We start from the raw sequence: 27,380 nt of genomic DNA on the forward strand, positions 1-27,380 counted from the left end.
TTTGGATTGTAAAAATAGTGGATTTGTATGATCTCTATAGCCAGTATTATGAATAATTCTTATAGCTCTTTTCTGCATTACTGATAGTGATTGTGTTGTACCTTTATAAGTATTACCCCATACCTCTGCACAGTACTGTAAATATGGTAAAACCAGTGAGCAGTAAAGAATGCGGAGTGAGTTGTGGTCCAGAATATGTTTCGCTTTGTTTAGAACTGAAATGCTTCTTGACAGTTTACTTTGTATATGTTTTATATGAGTCTTCCAGTTTATCTTATCATCTATTATCACCCCCAGAAACTTATTTTCATGTACCCTTTCAATATCTACCCCCTCGACTTGTAACTGAACCTGTATGTCTGTATTACAATAGCCAAATAACATGTATTTTGTTTTACTTAAGTTTAATGATAATTTGTTTCTGTCAAACCATATTTTCAATTTTCCCATTTCTATACTGATCCTCCTCAGTAACTCCTGCAAATCCCCCCCTGAACAAAAAATGCTTGTGTCATCTGCAAATAATACTAATTTTAATATTTTGGAAACATTGACAATATCATTTATATAAATTAGAAACAGTTTTGGACTCAATACTGCCCCCTGTGGGACGCCACAAGCATTGTCCAAGCATGATGATGTATATTCCCCCAACTTCACAAACTGTTTTCTGTTACTTAAGTAGCTTCTCACCCAGTGCAACACCAACCCCCTAATCCCATACTGTTCAAGTTTATTGATTAATATGTCATGATTAATTGTATCAAAAGCCTTTTTAAGGTCTATAAATATTCCAACTGAATGTAATTTGTGGTCTATGGCATTTGTAATCTCCTCAACTGATTCTATTAATGCAAGTGATGTTGAACTATGTGCTCTGAATCCATATTGACTATCAGTAAGTAATTTATGTTTATTTATGAATTTGTCTAATCTATTATTGAATAACTTTTCTAATAATTTGGAAAATTGTGGAAGCAAAGAAACAGGTCTATAATTTGTGAAGTGGTGTCTATCCCCAGTCTTATACAGCGGCACAACCTTAGCTATTTTCATTTGATTGGGAAATTTACCGGTTTGAAATGATAAGTTACAGATGTATGTTAATGGTTCTACAATCCATTCAATGACCTGTTTTACCACCACCATATCAATTTCATTTAAATCGGTAGATGTTTTATATTTACAATTATTCACAATGTCTATAATTTCATTTCCATCCACTGCTGTGAGGAACATTGAACAGGGATTTCTTTCTATAAGATTATTATCCCAATCCTCAGATTGGGAATCGGGAATTTTTTCTGCCAAGCTTGGTCCAATATTTACAAAAAAATTATTAAAACCGTTGACTACCTCATCCTTATTTTCCTTCTTGACATTATTATCAATGAAATACTGAGGGTAACTCTGTTTTTTATTACCATTTTTGATAATGCTATTTAATATATCCCATATTCCTTTAATATTGTTTTTGTTATTATATAATATGTTACTATAATATTCCTTCCTACATACCCGTATAATATTAGTTAATCTATTTTTGTATTTCTTATATCTATTTTCTGCCTCTTTAGTCTTTAGTTTTATGAATTCTCTATACAGTGTATTTTTCTTATTACATGCATTTCGTAACCCTTTCGTCATCCATGGTCGAGCTTGGATTTTTTGTTTTCTGTAGTCTTGTTTAATTGGACAATTTTTATCATATAATGATGTAAATATTTGTAAAAAAGTTTCATATGCACTATCAACATCACTTTCACTGTATACCTTTTCCCAGTTTTGCTCCTGTAAATCCTTCTTTAGTGTGTTCATGTTTTCCTCTGTCCGCACTCGCCTGTATTTTATTTTCTCCTCTGGCTGATTCCGCCGATGGTTTCTATTATAAACGATGAAAACTGGTAGATGATCACTAATGTCATTGATTAATAATCCACTCACAGTGTTATTCTCAATATCATTGCTGAATATATTATCAATTAAGGTGGCACTATGGGATGTAATTCTGCTTGGCCTGGTGATTTTTGGATATAAACTCATACTGTACATTATACTGATAAATTCATCTGTTATTTTATGCTTATTTGGATTGAGCAGATCAATATTTAAGTCACCACAAATGAACACAGTTTTTTGATTAGTTTTTGAGAACATTTTTCCCATACAGTCAGTGAATGTTTCAATACTAGATCCTGGTGCTCTATATATACAGCTGACTAATACATTTTTGCTTTTTTCTTCACATATTTCAATAGTTATACATTCTAATAAGTTATCAATCACAGTTGTCATATTGTCTACTATTTTATAATCCATGTTCTTATCCACATACACAGCCACTCCTCCTCCACTCTTATTTTTTCTGTTTACACAATTAAATTCATATCCATCCAGTTCAAAATCCATTCCTTTATCTTCATTGATCCATGTTTCTGATATAGCAATTATGTTAAATATTTTTTTAAACTGACTTAAATATTCTTTAATGTTGTTAAAGTTTGCATATAGACTTCTGCTGTTGAAATGGATTATTGATAATTTGTTATCCGTTCTAATGATCCGATTAAACTGTTCATCAGTATAATAGCAACAACTGTCATTGATATTTGAGAAGAAATTATTGTCCGGGTCTATATCGTGCTCCAAGTCCAGTACATTGTGGTCTGTGTATTTAAATGTTCTCAGTTCTACTTTTCCATGATCAGCAATCCTTTGAGTTATATCCTTCTTGTCTCCAGATGTAGATGAATAGGTAGTAGATGAATAGGTTCCTCTGGTCTGTGTCATGGTGTTGTGATGTGTTTGTGTCCTCATACCTTATTGGTCATATTTGTCCAGATCCTCGCTTTAAGAAACACTATTGTTCATATTTGTCCAGCTCCTCGATGTTCCTTATTGCCATGACTTTTGCTTGTTCTGGTGATCCGTTCAGTTTGATGAATATTTTACAGTTTGAAGTCCATGTGTGCTGGATTTTTCCCTGTTTCTTTAAGAAGCGTGCTTTCCTGGCGATGTCGGCATTCCGTTTGGTGAGATGTTCATTGATGAATACGTTTGTCCCTTTTAGTTTTCTTCCTTGTTTTAACAGTGCTGTTTTGTGTTTTCTGTTGATGAATCTCATGATGACGGTTCGTTTATCACCGTCATTTCTCCGGGGCAGAGGGTGGCACGCTTCAATGTTATTTAAATCCATTTCTATACCTTTAGATAGGAGGAAATCAGCAACCTGTTTTTCCACAGAGCTGACCTCCTGTTCACTGGGCTCCCCTCCGCTCTCATCTGTTACCGCCCGTGCGTAGGACCGTGGTTTGATATGAAGACCTGTGATGATGACGTCGTTAATTCTGGTGTACTGCTCCAGTTCAGCCACTCTATTTTCCAGCTGCACCAGACGCCGGTCTTTCTCGGCATTCTGGAGCCGTAATGCCTTCACCTCCTCCACCAGATCTATGATTGATTTCTGTTGCTGCTTCACAACAGAAATCTCCTCTGATAGAAAGTCCAGAGATTTTTTAATATCGTCACCTTCCTCCGCTGTCAGAACCTTCTTAGGCCCCATGGTCGGCTTATGAGCAGCTTGTCGATCACCGATGTTAACAGCCTGCGTTGTTTGTCACCGGGATGGATCTGCACTGCGCTGGTGCCGCGCGGCCTCGGTGTTTCCGCGCTGATGGATCCGCGGTGGCTGCACGAGGCCTCGGGGAAGCAGCACTTGTGACGCGCGGCTCTAATGACGCAGCGCGCGGCCTCAGTGAATTCACCACGTTGGGCCTCGGACGTTGTTGCTGTCCAGTCGCGGGGCTAAGTTGCCGGTTGAGGTGGTATTCCCACTGTCCGGGTTGGCAAACACCGGCGTGGCAGATGGCAACCACAAACACCACCTCTGAAAACTCAGGTACAAACTTTTTGCAGCTCGCTCTGACGACACGCAGCTCTGACTGACTGTGACTGACGCAGCTCTAGTTCTTGAGATGTCTGCGTGATAAGCAAAGAACAGTGTGGACCCTTTGTCCACACTCTAAAAATGAACCACTGTCTCAGTGAGAAAAAGTGATGTAACAATTTGCATAGATTTTCTTACAGTTTTTGCAGATTGCTTACACATATTTTGCAAAATTTGGCACACTGTGTCAAAACTCTACACACAAGCAAGATAAGACACAACACGTAAAAAAAAAAAAAAACCTCAAAATGAAACCCTACAGTCAAAACCGAACAATCTCTTCTAAAAATGTTAGTCTAGCAACAAAATGATACACACATGTCCCATTTTGTCCATGATTGTAGATTTGATAAAATGCCTTACTGAGCTCTATTTGTAGTGCCAAATGTCACACTGATTGGTGGTGAGTTTTCTGTGTGAGTGTTTTCAAATGTGTGCATAAGTATTTCCAATTGCCAGATGTGTTTTGCATTTTTATTAAAAGTGTTTTCCCAATGATAACAAGGTATTTTATCTTTGGGTTCAGTGTCTAATGTAGGAAACTGTGTGTAATGTTTTGCAACAACTGTGCAAAGCAGAAAATGTGTTTAAGGTATTGTCACATTGTGTTTTAGCTATTGTTACAAGATGTTTTAGTCTAAGCATTCACTTTTTGGGTGTAAGGAGTCGGCAAAAACTCGAAGTACAAACGTATGTAAAGTTTTGATGAGGGTCATTTGGGTAGTTTCTGTTGTCATTATGATTTATAAAGAGTAAACACAGATGTTAGACAATAAATGGCTTCATCCAACCTCTAACCATGAGTGAAAAAAATGTGTTTGTGTTATTCATATTCTCTGAAAAATGGTCAATGAACCCAAAAATTCTGGCAGGGTATGTAAAAGTTTTGGGCACAACTGTATACTTCCAGTTGATGGTTCATGAGATGTGCCTTTGTTAGAGAAAGTCAGGATTCACATTGGAGCATTTTACCAATTAAGGAGGGATTTAAAAAAACGTCTAATGGAAATGTATAGAAATATGCTTGACATACTCTGATAACTTGTTCAACAATTCTGCACGTGAAGCCTTATACGATGAACGAATGCCTAAATGTTGGGGGGGGGGGGGGGGTGAGACTATTCAACTGAAACCCATTATAATGCATTTTGTTCAACATGACATAAGCAATTGATAATGTAGGACACAGCAGAGAATTGGACATAATCATTTGCGTGGATGTACCAAAGCAGTTGCAGCTTGTTCAGAGAAATGAGAAACTGCTTTTTTGATGTGCACAAGTGACACAATGATGTGAAGACTGAACAAGTAGTTTTGAGAATTTCAATTCTGATCTAAGAAATGTACCAAAGTGACTGAGAAAAAACAGTAATACAATAAGTCCAGGCCTGCTGTATCTTACACTGTGGTCCTAAAAATTTATCAGCAATTTTAAAGTCCTCAAAACTGGTTGACAAAGCAAAAGCTGCTGAGAGTCATATAGTGATCATAAATAGATGATATGATGATTATTTTCCACGTACAGAATCACGGCTCCTGTATGTGGTGAAAAGGTTGAACTTGTAGAGACATTCACTTATCTCTGTAATGACATTCATGTCTCTGAGTCCTCGGCCTTTGAGATAAAGAGATACCAAAGAAGATGTTATGGAGTGATGAGGTTGCTGAACAGAACTCACTACATTTGTACACTTAGTCAGTGCCCCTCTCTGTCATGATGTGATGAGTTCGGGACCCCATTCCATTATTTAGTGATGGGAGGGGAAGACACATTCTTAGGCAACTGCATCATTTGTCTCTGACAGTGCTCAGAACTATCTGTTTCACTTCTAGGGTGACAGTTAATGGCCCCTTCACACATAACACGAAGTTGGGCGAAAGAGGTAGAAACCGGCCGACAAGGGCGAAAACAAAACCAAATTGGAGAGCTGCAAAAAATTCCAGCTGCTGTTGGGAGGGACAGTTGTCGTGAGGGACAGAGGGACGGTTTTGTGCATGTTCATGTGCACGCACACGAACACACAGAGACAGATATGAGACCGCACGTCACACAGCAGCGAGGAAGCATGGAATATTTAATTCCTGATATAAAAAGAGAGAATACAGGAAGTATAGTCCGTCATTCCGCTTCGTTCATGCCCATAGACGTAAGCAAGGACATAAATGAAACGACATGCGTGAAATATAAACATCCCTCCCCCATATGTTGGTTTGCTGTTAATTTATTTATTTCATTTATTTATTTAATTATTGTTTTATTTTAGTTCTGTATTTGTCATGTCATTATGTATTTATTTTATCATTTTATTTATTGTTCTTTGTTTTAATTTAACACTTTGTGTTCACTCTGTCAGTGTCAGCTGAGAGAGTAAGTCTGAGCTGGACATGTCCCCCATCCGGAGCGCAAAGCAAAGCCATCATACATATATTATTTTATGTATGTATTATTTATTTTACCACTCTATCTTTTAATTGAACACCTCGCTGTGACTCACACGCTTGCCTGATAACGGGCATATTGTCATCTGACAGCTTCAGTGCTCCTGCCTGTGCTGACATGATCAGAGCGACACGGCCCCTTGGGCTCACAGCTGGCTGTCATTCAATGCTCCACATGACAGACGGACAATGCGATCGCGTGTCACATGGCTTTCCACTCAGATGCCGCGCTGGCCGCAAACCGCCACGTCATATGGGGTTTATACGGGATCTGTGCAAATCATATGGGACAAGGCTTTTGTGAGCATTTTTTATTTTTAACTCTGTTGTGGGACATGCTGCATATGTCATGATAGGTGGTCCACAGCTCGGACATACCAGTCAGCCATGTGCGCCGAGCCTGTCACATGCATTGATTCATGTGGGCACGTAGCACCTGCACGTCTGGTATTACAGCTGTAATGATCATAATGTCCCATATACATTGTGTAATGGGAGGGAATGGCAATGTATGTGTTATATGACACCCATCATGGACATGACAGGCTGTCCAGATGCACACACTGTCCTGGATAGCGATCGCACTGCACTCCGGATGCTGTTCAAGCATCCACCTCAGCCACACCTCAACAATGTTGGATTGTGGTTTGGAGGGGATACACGACACAGTCGCACACCATTTGTGTTGCTCAGGGGTAGGAGTGACACACGGCACACATGCCATTTATGTTGCTCGGAGGAGGGGGATGAGACACACGACACACTCACCCGCCATTTGTGTTGCTCGGTGAAGGGGGGTAACGGCACACTTGCAGAGCACATAGGAAATGCGGGGCCATTCGCACAGCCAGCTCGAAAATGGTCTGTTTGCTCTCTACTTTCGTGCTGGCAGTGCGAAGGGCCCCACCTTTTCTAAGGGGCCCGTGAGTGGTGTTGGATGTTTGTGGGTGGCACATGGACTCTGGCTGATTCTGGCCGAGAGTGGGTCGAATGGCCACTCACCCGCCACTTGCCGTCATTCCGCTGGTGTGAAGGCTGCCACTTGGCCAGGGTTTGACGTGGCCAATGATTTTGTGCAGCCCCTTGGCTGCGGCATGATTTGTCCAACCTGCGTATGACATGCCGTGCAAATATTGCGAATGTAGAGTGGATGTGCTCTGGTTGAATGGTTGTGTCGACTGCTGTATGAGGCATTCGAGGCGGCTCCAAAATTTCACGAGTGACATTCGAATTCTCCATGCACCATTCGGTCTCAATCATGTTATGTGTGAAGGGGGACGTTAATGGGTGATTCTTAGACTACGGGCACTTATTATGTCCTTTGATCATATTGTATGAAAAACAGAAAAAAGGAGACATTTCACACTTTTATAGTTATCTTTACAATGAAAGTGTGTTAAGAAATTTGTTCTAGTAGTCTATGATGACTTTTTCACCTTTTTTCAGCATCATTATATGCAAATATTGTCGTTTTGTGCTTGTCCCACACCCAGACTTTTGATCTTCAATGATAAAAATGAATGGTAAAGAAATGTTTTTTTCTAATGTTTTAAAATATCTCTGAATAAAATATCAGTAAAATAGTCAAAACATAATTGGGGTATTCAATGTCATACAACTGTTGTGATTTTTTTTTAACAAAATGTAGTTGTCCCACACTATTGCCGTAATTTCCACCACAACACTGTAATGTCCCTAAATAGTTTGTATGAAAGATTGTTTGGGTAGTTTCTATGGAGATAAACAGTGACATCAGAGCACATGTATATAGCGCCAAACCACAACAAACAGTTGCCCCAAGGCGCTTTATATTGTAAGGCAATGGTGTGGTGGAAATTACATTTACACGGCCAATAGTGCCCGTAGTTAAAGAATCACCCTAATATTGAATATAATTCTGAACCAATCTCAAGAAGCAGGTGTGTAATAATGCAGAAGCGTGTCTTGGCTAAAGATCAGGGCCCAAAGTCAAATGCAGTCCCACATTATTGTCCATCAAAATGTTGTGGAAAACACGCACAAATAGAATACATAATACAGTTTTTTTTCCAATTGCTAAAACACAGTTTTGCAAACTAGTGTGGTTTTATCAAAATACTTAACACAATTCACAAAACCACACACCCAAACTGCAAAATAACTCCTATAGCCTGCAAAATGAAATACTGTAACCAAAACTGCATATATAGCATTGTCAAAATCAAACTTTTGCACCAAGTGACACACACGTCATGCATATTACCAGATTTTTGTCTAACCAACTACACGCTGTTATGCATAATGTAAAGCACTCTCATCTTTAGTATGCTTGTCACAATACTAAAATAGTTCAACTTGTAGAAAATTCTTCAGATTGTTCACATGCACAGATATATTTGCAGATACACACATGCTGTTATTTTTTCCCAAAACAGGACAGTGCAACGTATGCACAACAGATATATTTACATTTGAATGAACAAAAATATGCTCACAAAAAATAAACAAATAAAAACAGTAAACTGAAAAAGAAAATTGCAGAAAAAATATAGGCAACAAAAATAATTAGGCAGCATCTTGCCATACAGCTAGGTCTGGCCGCAACACCTAGTCCACATCAATCAATCAATCAATCAATTTTTTTATATAGCGCCAAATCACAACAAACAGTTGCCCCAAGGCGCTTTATATTGTAAGGCAAGGCCATACAATAATTATGTAAAACCCCAACGGTCAAAACGACCCCCTGTGAGCAAGCACTTGGCTACAGTGGGAAGGAAAAACTCCCTTTTAACAGGAAGAAACCTCCAGCAGAACCAGGCTCAGGGAGCGGCAGTCTTCTGCTGGGACTGGTTGGGGCTGAGGGAGAGAACCAGGAAAAAGACATGCTGTGGAGGGGAGCAGAGATCGATCACTAATGATTAAATGCAGAGTGGTGCATACAGAGCAAAAGGAGAAAGAAACAGTGCATCATGGGAACCCCCCAGCAGTCTACGTCTATAGCAGCATAACTAAGGGATGGTTTAGGGTCACCTGATCCAGCCCTAACTATAAGCTTTAGCAAAAAGGAAAGTTTTAAGCCTAATCTTAAAAGTAGAGAGGGTGTCTGTCTCCCTGATCTGAATTGGGAGCTGGTTCCACAGGAGAGGAGCCTGAAAGCTGAAGGCTCTGCCTCCCATTCTACTCTTACAAACCCTAGGAACTACAAGTAAGCCTGCAGTCTGAGAGCGAAGCGCTCTATTGGGGTGATATGGTACTATGAGGTCCCTAAGATAAGATGGGACCTGATTATTCAAAACCTTATAAGTAAGAAGAAGAATTTTAAATTCTATTCTAGAATTAACAGGAAGCCAATGAAGAGAGGCCAATATGGGTGAGATATGCTCTCTCCTTCTAGTCCCCGTCAGTACTCTAGCTGCAGCATTTTGAATTAACTGAAGGCTTTTTAGGGAACTTTTAGGACAACCTGATAATAATGAATTACAATAGTCCAGCCTAGAGGAAATAAATGCATGAATTAGTTTTTCAGCATCACTCTGAGACAAGACCTTTCTGATTTTAGAGATATTGCGTAAATGCAAAAAAGCAGTCCTACATATTTGTTTAATATGCGCTTTGAATGACATATCCTGATCAAAAATGACTCCAAGATTTCTCACAGTATTACTAGAGGTCAGGGTAATGCCATCCAGAGTAAGGATCTGGTTAGACACCATGTTTCTAAGATTTGTGGGGCCAAGTACAATAACTTCAGTTTTATTGTACTTGGGGGACTTCCAATTTGGATGGACAAGACTAAGAGACAAGGTTTCAAATGAATTAAAGCTCTGTCTGGGTTTTTGATTAATTAATAAGCTGGAATGGAAGATTGCTGCTAATCCTCCGCCCCGGCCCGTGCTACGAGCATTCTGACAGTTAGTGTGACTCGGGGGTGTTGACTCATTTAAACTAACATATTCATCCTGCTGTAACCAGGTTTCTGTTAGGTAGAATAAATCAATATGTTGATCAATTATTATCACATTTACCAACAGGGACTTAGAAGAGAGAGACCTAATGTTTAATAGACCACATTTAACTGTTTTAGTCTGTGGTGCAGTTGAAGGTGCTATATTATTTTTTCTTTTTGAATTTTTATGCTTAAATAGATTTTTGCTGGTTATTGGTGGTCTGGGAGCAGGCACCGTCTCTACGGGGATGGGGTAATGAGGGGATGACAGGGGGAGAGAAGCTGCAGAGAGGTGTGTAAGACTACAACTCTGCTTCCTGGTCCCAACCCTGGATAGTCACAGTTTGGAGGATTTAAGAAAATTGGCCAGATTTCTAGAAATGAGAGCTGCTCCATCCAAAGTGGGATGGATGCCGTCTCTCCTAACAAGACCAGGTTTTCCCCAGAAGCTTTGCCAATTATCTATGAAGCCCACCTCATTTTTTGGACACCACTCAGACAGCCAGCAATTCAGGGAGAACATGCGGCTAAACATGTCAGTCCCGGTCCGATTGGGGAGGGGCCCAGAGAAAACTACAGAGTCCGACATTGTTTTTGCAAAGTTACACACCGATTTAATGTTAATTTTAGTGACCTCCGATTGGCGTAACCGGGTGTCATTACTGCCGACGTGAATTACAATCTTACCAAATTTACGCTTAGTCTTAGCCAGCAGTTTCAAATTTCCTTCAATGTCGCCTGCTCTGGCCCCCGGAAGACAATTGACTATGGTTGCTGGTGTCGCTAACTTCACATTTCTCAAAACAGAGTCGCCAATAACCAGAGTTTGATCCTCGGCGGGTGTGTCGCCGAGTGGGGAAAAACGGTTAGAAATGTGAACGGGTTGGCGGTGTACACGGGGCTTCTGTTTAGGGCTACGCTTCCTCCTCACAGTCACCCAGTCGGCCTGCTTTCCCGACTGCTCGGGATCTGCCAGGGGGGAACTAACGGCGGCTAAGCTACCTTGGTCCGCACCGACTACAGGGGCCTGGCTAGCTGTAGAATTTTCCACGGTGCGGAGCCGAGTCTCCAATTCGCCCAGCCTGGCCTCCAAAGCTATGAATAAGCTACACTTATTACAAGTACCGTTACTACTAAAGGAGGCCGAGGAATAACTAAACATTTCACACCCAGAGCAGAAAAGTGCAGGGAGAGACAGGAGAAGCCACCATGCTAAATCAGCTAAGAGCTAGTAGCTACGCTAACCTAGCGGATTCCTAAAAACACGCAAAGTGAATAATGTGTAAATAATTTAGAGGTGATTCAGCAGAAGGAGTGCTTTAGTTAAGGCACGTAAAGATTACACTGGGAAACAAATCGTAATCTAGATAACTAGATCAATCTAACTGCGCAGATGAAACAGCTAACAGATACAGAAAAACACCGCTGTGCTCCGGAACAGGAAGTGATACAATACCGCAGTGAGAGCCAACCACCAGAGGCAATATCTTCCCTTCCCAGACATCGAGGGAAGAAGCGCCTTGAGTGCCTTATCCATAACTGAATCACATCCACATGAATTTCATCACATGCCTCTTCCATAGCCTGCACTAAAGGAATGCGCACATAGGGCTGTCGGTCCTTCCACCACCATGCCGAAAAGAACTCTTCTGTAGGGTTCAGAAATGGTGATTATGGTGGGAGGTATTGCACAAGAAACAGTGGGTGGTCAGCAAACCAATTTTGGCCTGGGGCTGCACGATGAAAGCTCACATTGTCCCATACTACAATATGCTGGTTTCTTTGATGGTCTGCATCATTCATACGCTCTGGTGGTATGAGAATGTTGTCGAGTCTGTCCACAAATGTGAGAATATGGGCTGTGTATGGTCCAAGGTTGACATGACGGAGGAAAACATACGTATTGGAGACGGCACCGCACACTATGATGTTCCCACCACGTTGGCCAGGAACATCTATAATGGCACTGTGGCCAATTATGTTTCTTCCCCTTCTGGTCTTTGCTAGGTTGAAACCAGCCTCATCTATGAAGATGAACTCATGTGGGATTGCATGAACATCCATTTCCAGTACTCCCTGGCAGCTTGCTGTACCCTGGTGAATATTTGGCCCCTTCCTCCACCACGGTTGCATCTCTGCGTCCTTTAGAAAAATTAAAAAAACAAATATATAGGGCTGGGACAATGCAGCCTAAACATATTTCCCCCACAGTAGAGTAAATTGTACAGGAAACTTGTACAGTTACTGTATGACATCAGCCATTCATGAAGTAAACAGGTGTCACCCAACTGATACACTATGACATGGGGTGTACTATTACATAGTGTGAAAGAAATTCTGGTTACATACGTGCTCCAGTCTAAATGTCCGGATAACAGAGGTGACAGTAAAACGGCTCAAGTTGGGCTGCACTCTGTCTAGCTTCTCGCATTGTCAGTCCATGGTTGATGACAGTAGCATTTCTTTTTACCATGTTTTCCTTGGTCTTGATCTTTGACCAAAATACTCCAAAATCTCACCATTTCTAGGTATCTTTTTATTTATTATTATTTATTATTATTATTATCTTTTATTATTAATATCAATATTTCCACCAGATTTGAGGAAAGTCCATCCAGATGTTTTTGAATCACTTTGTCCACAAACAGACAGACACCACTGACGATACTCTACCGCCACTTCGCCGATGTTCCTATAATAAATCAAAATTTCACATGGCAGACAGAGTTCCCAAACAGTAATTAAAAAGTTACAGTTTTTGCCAACTGCAAAAAGTGAATGCTAAGACTAAAACGTCTAATCCGCAACTTGTAACAATAGCTAAAACACAATGTGACAATACCTTAAACACATTTTCTGCTTTGCACTTTGGTTGCGGTTCCTCAACACAGTTGTTGCAAAACATTACACACAGTTTCCTACATTACACACTGAACCCAAAGATAAAATGCTTTGTTATCATTGGGAAATCACTTTTAATAAAAATGCAAAACACATCTAGCAACTGGAAATACTTATGCACACATATGAAAACACACACAGAAAACTCACCACCAGTTAGTCTGACCTTTGGCACTACAAATAGAGCTCAAGTAAGACATTTTGTCAAATCTGCAATCATGGAGGTGATAAGACCCAGAGAAAGAGGAAGAAGACAAAATGACAAAGAGATATGTGAACAAGGGCGAAGACAAAGAAGAAGGAGAAATGTTTCAGATGAAATTCAAGCAACTTTGGTGGACCATGTGATCAACTACGGCCTCACAATGAGGGAAGCTGCACTCTAAAAAAGGTGCTGTCTCAATGAGAAAAACTGATGTAACAATTTGCAAATATTTTTTCTTTTGTGATTTCAATTTACTTATTTCATAATGCCACAAGACTTCTCTAGTTACATAAGTTGAAAAAACTTTACGTAGTGACGTTACAGTAAAATGACTTAAGAAAATCTATCCAAATTGTTACATCACTTTTTCTCATTGAGACAGTGGTTCATTTTTAGAGTGTGGACAATTGGTCAACTCAAACCTCAGCTGCCACACAGTGGATAGTACTGTCAAGTGCAATATCATTGTGACATTACTGTACCATGTATGTAAACTACAGTACTGTAAACACTTGTTTTCATTGTTTTGTTTTGTGTTTTGAATTTGAACTGTACAGTACTTTATCTTTCTTTAGGTATTGTAAGACATTTGTACAACCCCAATTCCAATGAATTTGGGACATTGTGTAAAATGTAAATAAAAACAGAATACTGTTGGGAAAGTGTAGTGACACGGACCCACAACAGGGGGTGTAAATGAACGGACAATGGAAATACAAAAAGATAACAATTTAATGTTGTGAAATGTGCACAACGGTATACAGATACGATCTTAGACAGTCAATTAAACAGTCGGTGACGTGTGGGCAGGCTCGAGGATAGGAGACGCCTGTCCAGAGAAGAGCCGGGCCCCACACGATTTCCACCACCAGCGGAAACCCGAAAAACACCGGAGCCGCCAAGTCCTGAGTCCCCAGGTGGCCACCGCCTCCAGCTGTCGGATCGGGTACTGCTGGCAGGAAGCACAAATAGATCAAGTGGGTGTGTGCACACCCAGCAAACAGTTCAGCACAGACAGTCAAAGTTCCTTCTGGTAGAAAACCTCCACCTCCTGAACACAGTTATTCAGAGTATGTGCAGATCCTTATGAAACACTCAAGTTTTGGATTGAGGAGCGGGAACGCCAACTCCTCCAAACGTCCACAAACTCAGCAACCAGCTATGTGTTTACAAAAGGTTTCAGCTGCAAAGACTCAGATGTAAAGAACGTTACAACTGGCAAGTTTAGCTGTACAAAGGTGCGCATACGGCACTGAACAGCTGAGAGTTTACCTGTCGGGTAAGACGATTTCTCGGCAGCGAGGTGGAGTTGCTGTCCGGCTTTTATGGGTGGTGTGGATAATGAGGTGACGAGTGACAGCTGTCACTACCGGAGTTCCAGGATGCTCCTGGGAGGCGGCTGCGCCCTCTGCTGCCTGAAGCCCACCTTCAGGCAGGGCGCCCTCTGGTGTTGGGCCAGCAGTACCTCCTCTTCTGGCGGCCCACACAACAGGACCCCCCCCCCCCCCCAAACGGGTGCCTCCTGGCGCCCGACCAGGCTTATCGGGATGGCGTTGGTAGTAGTCGGCCAGGAGGGCCGGGTCCAGGATGAAGCTCCTCTTCACCCAGGAGCACTCTTCGGGTCCGTAACCCTCCCAGTCCACCAGATACTGAAACCCCCGGCCTTTTTGACGGACGTCCAGGAGCCTGTGAACGTCCATGCAGGCTCCCCGTCGATGATCCGGGCAGGAGGCGGCGCCCGTCCGGGGGTGCAGAGGGTCAAGGTGTGGTGTGGCTTGATCCAGGAGACGTGGAAAACAGGATGAATCCGCAGTGACGTTGGCAGCTTCAGCTTCACTGCAGCCGGACTGAGGACTTTGAGGATGGTGTATGGTCCAATGAATCGGTCCTTTAGTTTCTGGGACTCCACTTGAAGGGGGATGTCCTTGGTGGATAACCAAACCTCCTGCCCGGGCTGGTATGCAGGGGCCGGGGAACGGCGGCGATCTGCATGGGCCTTGGCCCTCGTCTGGGCTTTAAGCAGGGCAGAGCGGGCAGTACGCCACACCCGACGGGACCTCCTTAGGTGGGCCTGGACCGAGGGCACACCAACCTCTCCCTCAACGAGTGGAAACAATGGGGGCTGGTACCCCAAACACACCTCAAACGGGGAGAGGCCGGTGGCAGATGAGACTTGGCTGTTGTGAGCGTACTCGATCCAGGCCAGATGGTTGCTCCAGGCTGTCGGGTGCACGGAGGTCACGCAGCGGAGGGCCTGCTCCAAATCCTGGTTCGCCCGCTCTGCCTGTCCGTTTGTCTGGGGATGGTACCCGGACGAGAGGCTTACGGTGGCCCCCAGTTCCCTACAGAAACTCCCCCAGACTTGTGAGGAGAACTGGGGACCACGGTCAGAGACGATGTCAGGTGGAATCCCATGCAGACGCACGACATGGTGGATCAGGAGGTCTGCTGTCTCCTGGGCCGTTGGGAGCTTCGGGAGGACCACGAAGTGGGCCACCTAGGAGAACCGGTCCACTATTGTGAGGATGGTAGTCATGCCCTGGGATGGCGGGAGGCCCGTGACGAAGTCCAGGCCGATGTGGGACCAGGGGCAATGAGGCACAGGTAACGGCTGGAGGAGTCCTTGTGCTTTGTGATGATCAGCCTTGCCCCTGGCGCAGATGGTACAGCCCTGGACATAATCCCAGACGTTGGCTTTCATAGATGCCCACCAGAAGCGCTGCTGGACCACTGCCACAGTTCTTCACACCCCTGGGTGGCAGGAGAGCTTAGAACCATGACAGAAGTCCAGGACGGCAGCTCTGGCCTCTGGTAGGATGTACAGTCTGTTTTTGGGCCCGTCCCCGGGTCCGGGTTCCGTGCCAGGGCCTCCCGGACGGTCTTCTCCACGTCCCAGGTGAGGGTGGCCACAACAGTGGACTCAGGGAAGATGGTTTCCGGTGGATCCAACAGCTCAGTCTTGACTTCCTCTTCATGCATCCGGGACGGGGCGTCGGATCGTTGATTCTTGGTCCCGGGGCGGTATGTGATCTGGAAGTCAAAACGCCCAAAGAACAGTGACCAGCGGGCTTGCTTGGGGTTCAGACGCTTAGCGGTCCGGATATATTCTAGGCTCCGATGGTCCGTGAAAACTGTAAATGGCACCGCAGCTCCCTGCAACAGGTGTCTCCACTCCTCAAGGGCCTCTTTCACTGCCAGAGGTTCCCGATTGCCGACATCATAGTTCCTTTCAGCCGGGGTCAACCTGCGGAAAAAATAGGCACAAGGATGGAGGACCTTGTCGGACTCCCCACTCTGGGACAGCACGGCTCCTATCCCTGAGTCAGAGGCATCCACTTCAACTACAAACTGGCGATTGGGATCGGGCTGCACCAGAACTGGTGCAGTCGAGAACCGGCGTTTCAACTCCCTAAACTCGGCTTCACACCGATCCGACCAGGTGAAGGGGACTTTAGTGGAAGTTAGGGCCATCAGGGGGCTAACTACCTGGCTATAGCCCTTTATGAACCTCCGGTAGAAATTTGCAAAGCCGAGGAACTGCTGCAATTTCCTATGGCTTGTCGGTTGGGGCCAATCTCTCACCGCCGCAACCTTGGCTGGATCAGGGGCGACGGAGTTGGAGGAGATTATGAACCGCAGGAAGGACAAAGAAGTGTGGTGGAACTCGCACTTCTCGCCCTTCACAAACAGCCGGTTCTCCAACAACCGCTGCAGGACCTGACGTACATGCTGCACATGAGTCTCAGGATCCGGGGAGAAGATGAGAATATCGTCAAGGTATACAAAGACAAAACGAAGCAGGAAGTCCCGCAAGACGTCATTAACCAACGCTTGGAATGTAGCGGGCGCATTGGTGAGGCCGGACGGCATGACCAGGTACTCAAAGTGACCTAACGGGGTGTTAAATGCCGTCTTCCACTCGTCTCTCTCCCGGATCCGAACCAGGTGATAAGCATTCCTAAGATCCAGTTTTGTGAAAATTTGGGCTCCATGCAAGGGCGTGAACACTGAATCTGAGGTAGCGGGTATCGGTTGCGAACCGTGATCTCATTCAGCCCTCTGTAATCAATGCATGGACGGAGTTCGCCGTCTTTCTTGCCCACAAAAAGAAACCAGCACCAGCATTATCTGTACACTTAAAAGATCTTACGACAACAGCAAACCAGGGCGTCTGCTGCCTGAGGCACCAAGGTTTAGTCGTTATGTGTGTAACTATGTCAGGTAATCATTTCGACTGCCTACTGAGCTCGTCTTTGCTCAAAGCCAATCCAGAACTTCAGACAATCTGAGACCACATTCCATTCATATTGAAGCAGCAGTGTGATGAGAAGATGACACAACAGCACCAACATTTGTGGTGATGTTGAACTGAATCAAATGTGATCTGACACAGCAGATGTAAGAGTGGAAACAGGGACAGCTCAAAGAACAAGAAAGGCTCTGTGACTTTGTTAGTCTGACACCTGTGGGAGCTGGATCGACCAGCTGCTCCACACAAACCATGCAGATAAGATCACTGCATGCAGGTAGTAAATGTTTGTGAGCGGTTCACCTGGTTTCTACACAACCCCAAATCAGAAAGTTGGCACTATGCAGAAAATGCAAAACAAAAAACAAAAACAAAACACAGTGATTGTTACATTTTCTTTGACTTCTGTTTGATTGTAGACAGGATGAACCCAAGACATTTTGCATTTTGTGTGGTCCACTGTATTTAATTTGATAATATCCACCCATTCCTGTGTTTAAGGCCTGCAACATGTTCCAAAATAGTTGGGATGCTAAAGCATTTTGCTGCTTTGTAATTTTGCCATTTCTTCCTTCTCACAAAACAGAAGTGCAGCAGCCTGACAACTCTCTCGTGCTTTGGACTTACTTTTGACTTTGTTTTCTTTACCTCTACTTTTAACCCTACTCAATTATGTGTTCTACGAAATACAGCAGAGAGGAGCTACTCCGGATTGGTATGTGTTATGGCGAGGCGGACTTCAAACAGAGTTTTAACTGTAACTTTCCACCGGAGATCGCACGTCCAGCAAGCAGCTTGGAGCTTACCTGGGCCAAACAAGGAGGAGACGGCGTAGGAAGGGGGGCTGCCGAGCCGGTGTCCAGGCTAGGCTACGAAGAGACCCGCACAGACCAGTGTTACCCAGCATCTTCCTCACGAACGCCAGGTCACTGAACAAGTTTGATGAGCTATGGGTCACCATCGAGGCACAGAAAACTCTGCGGGATAGCTGAATCGCCGTCATGATGGAGACCTGGCTTCACTCCGGGGTAGCATATGAAGCTATCACGCTAGCAGGCCGCACAGCGCACCGAGCCGACTGGACGAGTGACTCGGGGAAAAGCAGAGGAGGAGGACTGTCATCTACTCCAACAACAGGTGGTGTACAAATGCTACAGTGACTGAGACATACTGTTCCCCTGATTTGGAGTTTATGACACTCAGATGCCGTCCATTTTATTTGGCCCGAGAGCATGCGGTCATCATGGTAACGGCTGTGTACGTACCACCAAGTGCTAATGGTAACGTAGCATTAAAGACCCTGCTAACAGCTGTTAGCAAACAACAGTGTACCCACCCAGATGGCATTTTCATTGTGACCGGAGACTTCAACCATGTTGACCTAAGATCTGTGCTCCCTAAGTTTACCAGCACGTTACATGTGTAACGAGAGGCCATAACGTGCTGGATAAGGCTTACAGCAACATCAAGGATGCATATAAAGTCCCCCCCTCCCCCACCTCGGACAATCAGACCATCTGTCCTGTTCCTCACCCCAGCATACAGGCCTCTCATACAAAGAACTCTGCCTGAGGTGAGATCTGTTCGGATCTGGTCTGAAGATGCCATTCCACAGCTCCAGGACAGCTTCCAAACTACCAACTGGGACATCTTCGCACAGGAGGACCTCACAGATTACACATCCACTGTCCTGTTTTATATTAAAATGCGCATGGCTAATGTCATGGTGGAGAAGAGGGTTAGACATTATCCAAATAAGAAACAGTGGATGAACAGTGAGGTCAAACAGCTGCTGAGAGACCGGGACTCTGCTTTCAGGTCTGGGAACATGGAACTGTACAGCTCAGCCAGATCCAACCTGAAAAGAGGCATACAACAGGTGAAGGCAGCATATGCAAAGAAGATCGAGGGGCACTTCACGGAGGGGAACCCCCGACGTGTCTGGCAGGGCATTCGTGACCTTGTCAACTTGAAACACTTCCTCTTCAAATGCCACCACCAGCAACACCAGCAGAAGCCTAGCGGAGGAGCTAAATCGGTTCTTTGCTAGGTTTGAAGTTAGCGAGGAAGAGAGTGTCCCCATACTGCTCCCCGCTGACATTCTGGCCCTCACTGTGAGCACGGAAGAGGTCAGAAGGGTGCTCCGGGGTGTGAACCTTGTCGAAGGCTGCTGGTCCCGATGGTGTCCAGGGGATGGTACTGAGGGGCTGTGCAGACCAGCTGGCAGAGGTTTTTTACTACCATTTTTAACCTCTCGCTGGCTGCCTGCACAGTCCCAAGCTGCCTAAAATCTGCCACTATCGTGCCCATCCCCAAGAGACAGTTGGTCAGCAGTCTGAATGATTACAGACCTGTGGCTCTCACTTCAACTGTGATGAAGTGCTTTGAGAGGCTGGTGCTGAGGCACATAAAATCCTTAGTGCCTCCCAGCCTTGATCAGCACCAATTCGCATACAAAGCCAACAGGTCTACAGGTGATGCCATCAACACAGCCCTCCACACAGTGTGTCAACATCTTGAACAGCCTGGCAATTATGCGAGGATGTTGTTTTGTGGACTTCAGTTCTGCTTTTAACACACTTGTTCCAAGCAGACTGATGTTCAAACTGCACAGTCTGGGCATTGGCGAGCACACCTGCAGATGGATCAGAGACTTTCTCACCAACCGTCTGCAGTCAGTCAGGATGGGGTCCCACCAATCCTCAGTGCTGACAGTAAGCACTGGGGCCCCTCGGAGCTGTGTTCTCGGCCCCATGCTGTACACTTTGTACACCAATGACTGTACACCAACCGCAGCAGCAACATCTTTGTCAAATTTGTGGATGACACTACTGTGGTTGGGCTGATTCATAACAACGAGACGGCCTACAGAGAGGAGGTCCTGAACCTCACTACTTGGTGCTCCCTATATAACCTGGCACTTAACTCCTCAAAGACAAAGGAGTTGGTGCTAGATTTTAGGCGGAGGAGGGAGGACTCCCCCCTCTTCTCATTCAGGGAGACACCGTAGAGAGGGTCAGTGACTTCAAGTTCTTGGAAACATACATTTCTCAGGACCTGACATGGGGCACCAACACCAATGCCCTTGTAAAAAGGGCACAGCAGCGTCTGTACTTTTTAAGGTCACTGAGGAAGGTCAACCTGTAATAGGAACTGCTGCTATCCTTCTATAGGTGTTCTGTAGAGAGTGTCCTCACCAACAACATCTTGGTGTGGTACAGGAGCTGCTCTCAGGCTGACCAGAAGGCTCTGGAGAGAGTCAGGAAGTCAGCACAGAACATCATAGGAGTGCAGCTGTCCTCTCTGTCAGACATCTATAACACCAGATGTCTGCGCAGGCCCAATCAGGTTTGACGGTTCACACCCCTGGCACAGCCTGTTCTAACTGCTGCCCTCAGGAAAGAGGTACCGCTCCATCAAGGCCCGCACATCCAGACTCACCAACATGTTCCACCCAAGTGCAATATGAGTATTGAATGCACATTAGCCTACGATCTGCACTATTCACTGCATTTATTTTTTATAAAGGTGAATGCAATGAATAGCGCAGACTTCTATTTATATACACCTATTTATATATACCTACTGGCTCCCTTGTAATACATGTATATATTCTTATTTGTCTTTTGTATTTATATTTTTTATATTTACTTTTACACCTTTGCACTACGGGAGTTGTCTTTTAATTTCGTTGTACCTTGTGTATAATGACAATAAGAAGCATTCTATTCTAAAAAGGACATTATGGCGTTGAGGATACCAAGCCAAAAATGCCTCAGATGTTATTTTGTCCCATTCTTTGTGCAAACGTCTTCATGTGTGTAGCACTATGGGGTTCTTATTGTTGCATTTTCTATTTCGAAATTCTCTACACATTCTCTGTTGGGGACAGGTCAGGACTGGAGGCAGTCCACTTCAGTATTTGTTATGTGTGCACAATGTGATTTTCATTATTTTATTGAAAAATGCATGGCCCTACCTGGAAAAGTTGTGTTGAAGGCAGCATATGTTGCTCTAAAATATCATTGTACTTTTCTGCATTAATACTGCTGTCACATAAGTATAAATTACCTTTGCCAAAGGCACTGACACAAGCCCATACCATGACAGACTCTGGCTTTTGCATTTGTTGCTGGTAACAGTCTGAGTGGTGCTTTTTGTAGCACCACTCAAATGGACTGGAGCACAGAGCACCCTTTTCTTCCTGGAAGAAAAGATCTGGATATTGATTAATCAGATCACTACGTTTCCACTGTGTGGTGGTCCAACCCAGATCCCTCCAAGCCTGGAGAAGTCTATCACTTCTCAACAAGGTTAACCTCATGCTTCTTTTTTGCACAGTAAAGTTTTAAGTGGCACATATGAATTTCAGATCATATTGTAGTACTTGACAAATGTTTCCCAACGTAATCCCTTGCCCATTTCATCAGTTATTGATGAATGACAGTTCTTGATGCAGTCTGAGGGATCAGATCTCACAGGTGTTCAGCTAAGGCCTGTGCCCTTGCCCTTTATGCACTGAAATCCTCCAGATTCCTTGAATCATTTCATGTTAATATGCACTGTAGAGGGAGAAATATGCAAATATTTTAAAAATCTTTGTTTGAGGAACATTGTTTTTAAACATTTAGCAATTTTTTCATGCATTTGTTGACAAACTAGTAAGAATCTGCCCATCAAAGACTCAGCCTTCAATGGATGCTGTTTTTTGTAGCAAATCATGATTACGATCACCTGATGACATCACATTACTGACATTTTTACCTCATTACTCACCCTAAATTGCCACATCCCAACTGTTTTTGAATGTGTTGCAGGCCTTAAATGCAATAAAGGATACATACTTAAAACTGAAAATTAAGTTGACAACAGAAAACATGAAATATCTTGGTTTCATATTGTCTCCAAAGAAACAGAAGTCAAATAAATCTAAGGATCACTGGGGTTTAATTGTTTTTTCTTAATCTGCATTTTCCACATTGTCCCAAATTTTTTTCTGATTTGCATTTGTAAAGTACATTAATGAAATTAATTCACCATTGATGGAGCTCACCTCCATATTATCTTCTTCGTCTTCGGCTACATCATCTTAGGCTGGAAGTGGATAAAATGGTCAGGCATCCCACTCTACTACTGGCGTAGGGTGAAGGGGTCATGACAATGATCGAGATGGGCTCTGAGGTGGAATACAGTCCCAAATGTTTTCAGTCTCCAAAACCAGCTTTGCCAATGAGGAGATTGAAATGTCAACCTCAGGGTTGAAATTTCGTGTTACTGCAGTAACACGGAATTTCAACAGTAATCCCTAGTTTACTGCAGCCTTGTTGCAATGTCCATTTCTTCACTTGGTTAAAGGTCCATCCACAACAATTCTAATATAATGGTGCAGCGTAGCTAATATTTCCATAACAATTGTGTATATTGTGATGAAAGCATAGAACTAAGTTCATATAGAGCCAAAGGTATCACAAAAACTAATATCGGCCATCAAGAATTTTCAATATGTCACCCAGGGCAGGCATTGTTCAAAGTGTTACAATTTAAAATTTTGAAACATGGCTGCTATGGGTAACATATTGAAAATTCCTGATGACCCATATCTTTTTTTTTTTTTTGGAATTCCTTTGGCTATGTATGAGGTTTGTTAGAAAACTATCGACCTTTTTATTTTTTTTTTTAAAACTATATGGATTTGAATCAGTTGCGCTTGCATCAGCCAAGCTTGAACCTTCGTGCGCATGCGTGAGTTTTTTCACGCCTGTCGGTTGCGTCATTCGCCTGTGGGCAGGCTTGAGTGAGCACTGGTGCCACCCCCCCGCGTCGGATTTTCATTGTCAGGAAAATGGCTGAGCGATTGGAGCAGCGCTGAATCAAATTTTTCCAGAAACTGTGAGAGACAGCCAGGTGGAAACCATTCGGAAGATTCAGATGGCTTTCAGTGAAGATACTCTGGGCGTCACACAGATTAAGGATCATTACAACTGGATTAAAGACAGCCCACAGCGGCGCGGAGCGCTCATGGCGCACAACAAAATGCATGTCCGTGTTGGAAGTCTCAAAGGACAAGTTGTGACATGCCCAGCTGTTACACAATTTCTCGGATACTCACTCGACTGAAAAGCCACCGAAAGCCGTCTGAATCTTCCGAATGGTTTCCAACACAGACGTGCTTTTTGTTGTGCGCCATGAGCAGCTCCGTCCCGACGCGTGAATTCCTCCGCACGTCTTTCATTACAAAATCTCCTGTATCAGTGGAATGTGCCGCAAAAGTGCTGATGTACACCTCTTCCACAATTTCTCAGGTAGTCAGACGACGTCCCGGATCAACACAGCGTTCACTCTGGAATGATCTGGTCGTTTCAGCCTGTCGAATGGCCGCTCCAAGCGCGTCGCGCCCTGCGCTGCTGTGGGCCATCTTTAATCCGGTTATAATGATCCTTAATCTGTGTGACGCCCAGATGTATCCTTCACCGAAAGTCGTCTGAATCTTCTGAATGGTTCCACCTGGCTGTCTCTCTCAGTTTCTGGAAAAATTTGATTCAGCGCTGCTCCAATCGCTCAGCCATTTTCCTGACAATGAAATCTGACGCGGGGGGGTGGACAAGTGCTCACTCAAAGCCTGCCCACAGGCGAATGACGCAACTGACAGGCGTGAAAAAACTCACGCATTGCACACGAAGGTCCCAGCTTGGCTGATGCAAGCGCACGATTCAAATCCATATAGTTTTTTAAAAAAATAAATAGGTCGGATAGTTTTCTAACAAACCTCGTTTGTCCCAAATCCCCTGCTTTTTTCCACAAAATGCACATTTCTTATGGTTCTTTGCATCCCTAATAACCAAAACCATTTCCAGATCTGATTCTTCTTATGATGCATGTCATTTCACTCTAATACTCTCCTTTTGCTCAACCATTTTGCCCTTTCTCTTCATTTTGCACATTCACATGAACAGCAAAATAAACAAACACATAAAACAAAAACACATTTTACATTAATTTGACTTACATTTCTGGATAAGATTTTCTGGACATCCATATTTCCTTTCACATTCACATGAATGTGCAAAATGAAGGGAAAGTGTGACATGGTAAGTGTATTGGGACTGGACTTAAATGTTACTTGTGAGCAGTGTTGCCACAGTTACTTTGAAAAAGTAATCCAATTACTGATTACTGATTACTCCTTGAAAAAGTAACTTAGTTACTTTACTGATTACTCAATTGTAAAAGTAACTAAGTTTAGATTACTAGTTACTTTTTAGTTACTTTCCCCAGCTGCCGACAACAACCCACGTCAACATGATAATGATACCTGTTTTTGCCAAAACTCACTTTATAGTCACCCTTTCTTGACTTCAATGAAAATAAATACTGTTTTATAAAAAGTAAAATAAAGACCTCTTTTCTTGGCCTCATATTTAACTGTTGACAGCACTGTAACAGTAAACTTGCAATTTCAAACCTACATGTTTAGAAATGTAACTATTAAATTCTAACATTTTTCTAACAGTAAATCTCATCTAAATATTTACTTGTCGAAATTATTATTATTTTAAGCAGTATTAGTAGTTGTAGTAAAAAATGGCTTCAAAACTGGACCTTTAATCTAGGGGGTGTGCGGGGGGGGGCACATCCTTGCCCCACGCCCCATTCCATCTGGATTTGCCCCTGCTTTGGCATTTGAGCACAAGAATGGATAACATTTATTTATGCAGAAAACAGGACCAGATTTACAGGTAAGAAAGTTTTATTGCGTTTCCACATCATGTGGTCCTCAGAAGAGTTTAGGTGCATTGAGTGGAAAATAGTGTTAGTTGTTGACGCGTCACGGAGTATCAGCTGTTTTTAACCGAGACAATACGGAGCGGCTCAGCTCAGAATTCTAAATAAAGGAGGGAAAAAAGTATAAAAATGTCTTTGTAAAGCTCAGTGCAGGTGTGCTGATCACCGCGCTTTAAGAGGTGAGGACGAGTCGAGCAGCTACAAAAAACCGTGGATGAAAAGCTCACAGCTCGCTTAAAGCGGGCAGTTCAGTCAAACCACGACCCCCTGCCCACGGACCAAGTTTAATGCTGCTATCGACCCACAATGAAAAAATAATAGTAACGCACAGTGACATGGAGAAGTAAACTTAATCTGATTACTGATTTGGAAAGATTAACGCGTAGATTACTCGTTACTAAAAAAAGTGGTCAGATTAGAGTAACGCGTTACCGGCATCACTGCTTGTGAGTGTTGTGTTTTTATCACTGTATGCATTGTAAGCTGTTTATTGTTGTCATCGAAATTAAATCCATGTGCAGTGCCTTTTTCTTTGTAATCAAGTTGCGGGATAAAGTGCTCTGCAGCACCATAACACACTTTTTATGCCAGGAAACAAATGTGATGTCAGCTGAGGAGACGTTTATGATGCATGATAATAATGTTGCAGAGGACATCAAACAACTCTCAAGCACCCATGCAATAACAGCATGACATTGTAATATCAGAATAGATGAGCACAAAAAAAAACTATAAATGGGCACGGTCAGAAAATCTTACCATGAAATAACAGCATGACAGTAGAATACTAAAAGATGGGAGTGCGAAAAGCTTACCCCTGGGCCTAAAGGATGTCACTTACAAATGATTGACACAAGTATGTCAGTATGTCGTTGAAAAAGCAAAGGAAGGGCTGGCCATATAATTTACTTTATAAGCATTATCCTAAATATAACATATTTCAAAACAAAGACATCTGGTCTTCAGAAAGAATTTTTCCAAATGTTTTGTTCAGAGGAATACAGCATAAGCATTGTTGTTGGCCTCCAATAGGTGGCAGCATGGAATCATTCACCTGATTAATAATATGATGTTATCTTAATATCTCATGATCATTGTCATGAAGCATCTCATTGGTCTTTACATCAACATTGAGCAAAATTGGAAGTTCCCACTTACATTTATTTCACTCACTCACTCTTTAGAGGATAAGTTCTGCTTAATGCATTGAATTTGTGAACACATTTCATGTAAATTGTCTTTCACAAGCTGCTCTCTTTGTCTCCCCTACAGTCCATAGTGAAGAACGGCAAACAGGCCATGGTTCTGTTTTCTCTGTCTGTCGCCGGTATGAACCAGGGTGTGGTGATTTCCAACCGCCATGATCGGGCTCAGCGTTCCAGCAGTGAGATTCCCAGGGAGGGCCACGCTGAGGAGGTGGAGCCAAGGAGAGAACATCTCAGCAGGTGGAGGAGAGCGAGGAGGAGAGGAAATGCTGCTCTAAGTGCGTCTGCAAGCCCATTGATGCTGACACCATTGACATCTACGCCAGGGCAGTGTTTCCTTTCACGTCGCTGTGGTGAATGTGATCTACTGGGGTGGCATACACCATGTGAGGAGGAGGCAGGATGGTCCATGGACTGGCCGCCTCCCAGGCCTGTAAATAGATGAAAGTGGCACTGGTGCTGCCACAACACATGCAGGCCTCAGCGAAAAACAGCAGCAGAAACCACATGCTGCCACCTGTCTCCATAACAGACGTAGTTAAGATTTGTAAAAGCATTAGATTTTAAGAGCAGATGTGATTAATGTGCAAAGAAAAGAACTCGGCTGCTTGTTGGATGTGCAGAAGGACCGCAAAGAGTTACATCACATCCTTCTATATACTCAAACTCAGCACAGGACACAAGACGCCAATCCTGTTTACTGACCACACCCTCACATTGTGCAT

The 27,380-nt window shown here is 43.4% G+C and overlaps 1 protein-coding gene across 1 annotated transcript in view; it reads left to right on the forward strand.

Moving 5' to 3' along the window:
* gabrd (gamma-aminobutyric acid type A receptor subunit delta) overlaps nt 1-27,045 on the forward strand; it is a 167,826-nt gene extending 140,781 nt beyond the window's left edge. Inside the window, 4 exon segments of the mRNA XM_034171907.1 lie at nt 26,723-26,894; nt 26,897-26,998; nt 27,001-27,026; nt 27,028-27,045. Of these exon segments, the coding sequence (XP_034027798.1) occupies nt 26,723-26,894; nt 26,897-26,998; nt 27,001-27,026; nt 27,028-27,045 (318 nt within the window).
* The last annotated feature ends 335 nt before the right edge of the window (nt 27,046-27,380 follow it).

This window comes from Thalassophryne amazonica, chromosome 6, assembly GCF_902500255.1.
Source record: "Thalassophryne amazonica chromosome 6, fThaAma1.1, whole genome shotgun sequence".
Taxonomy (NCBI): domain Eukaryota; kingdom Metazoa; phylum Chordata; class Actinopteri; order Batrachoidiformes; family Batrachoididae; genus Thalassophryne; species Thalassophryne amazonica.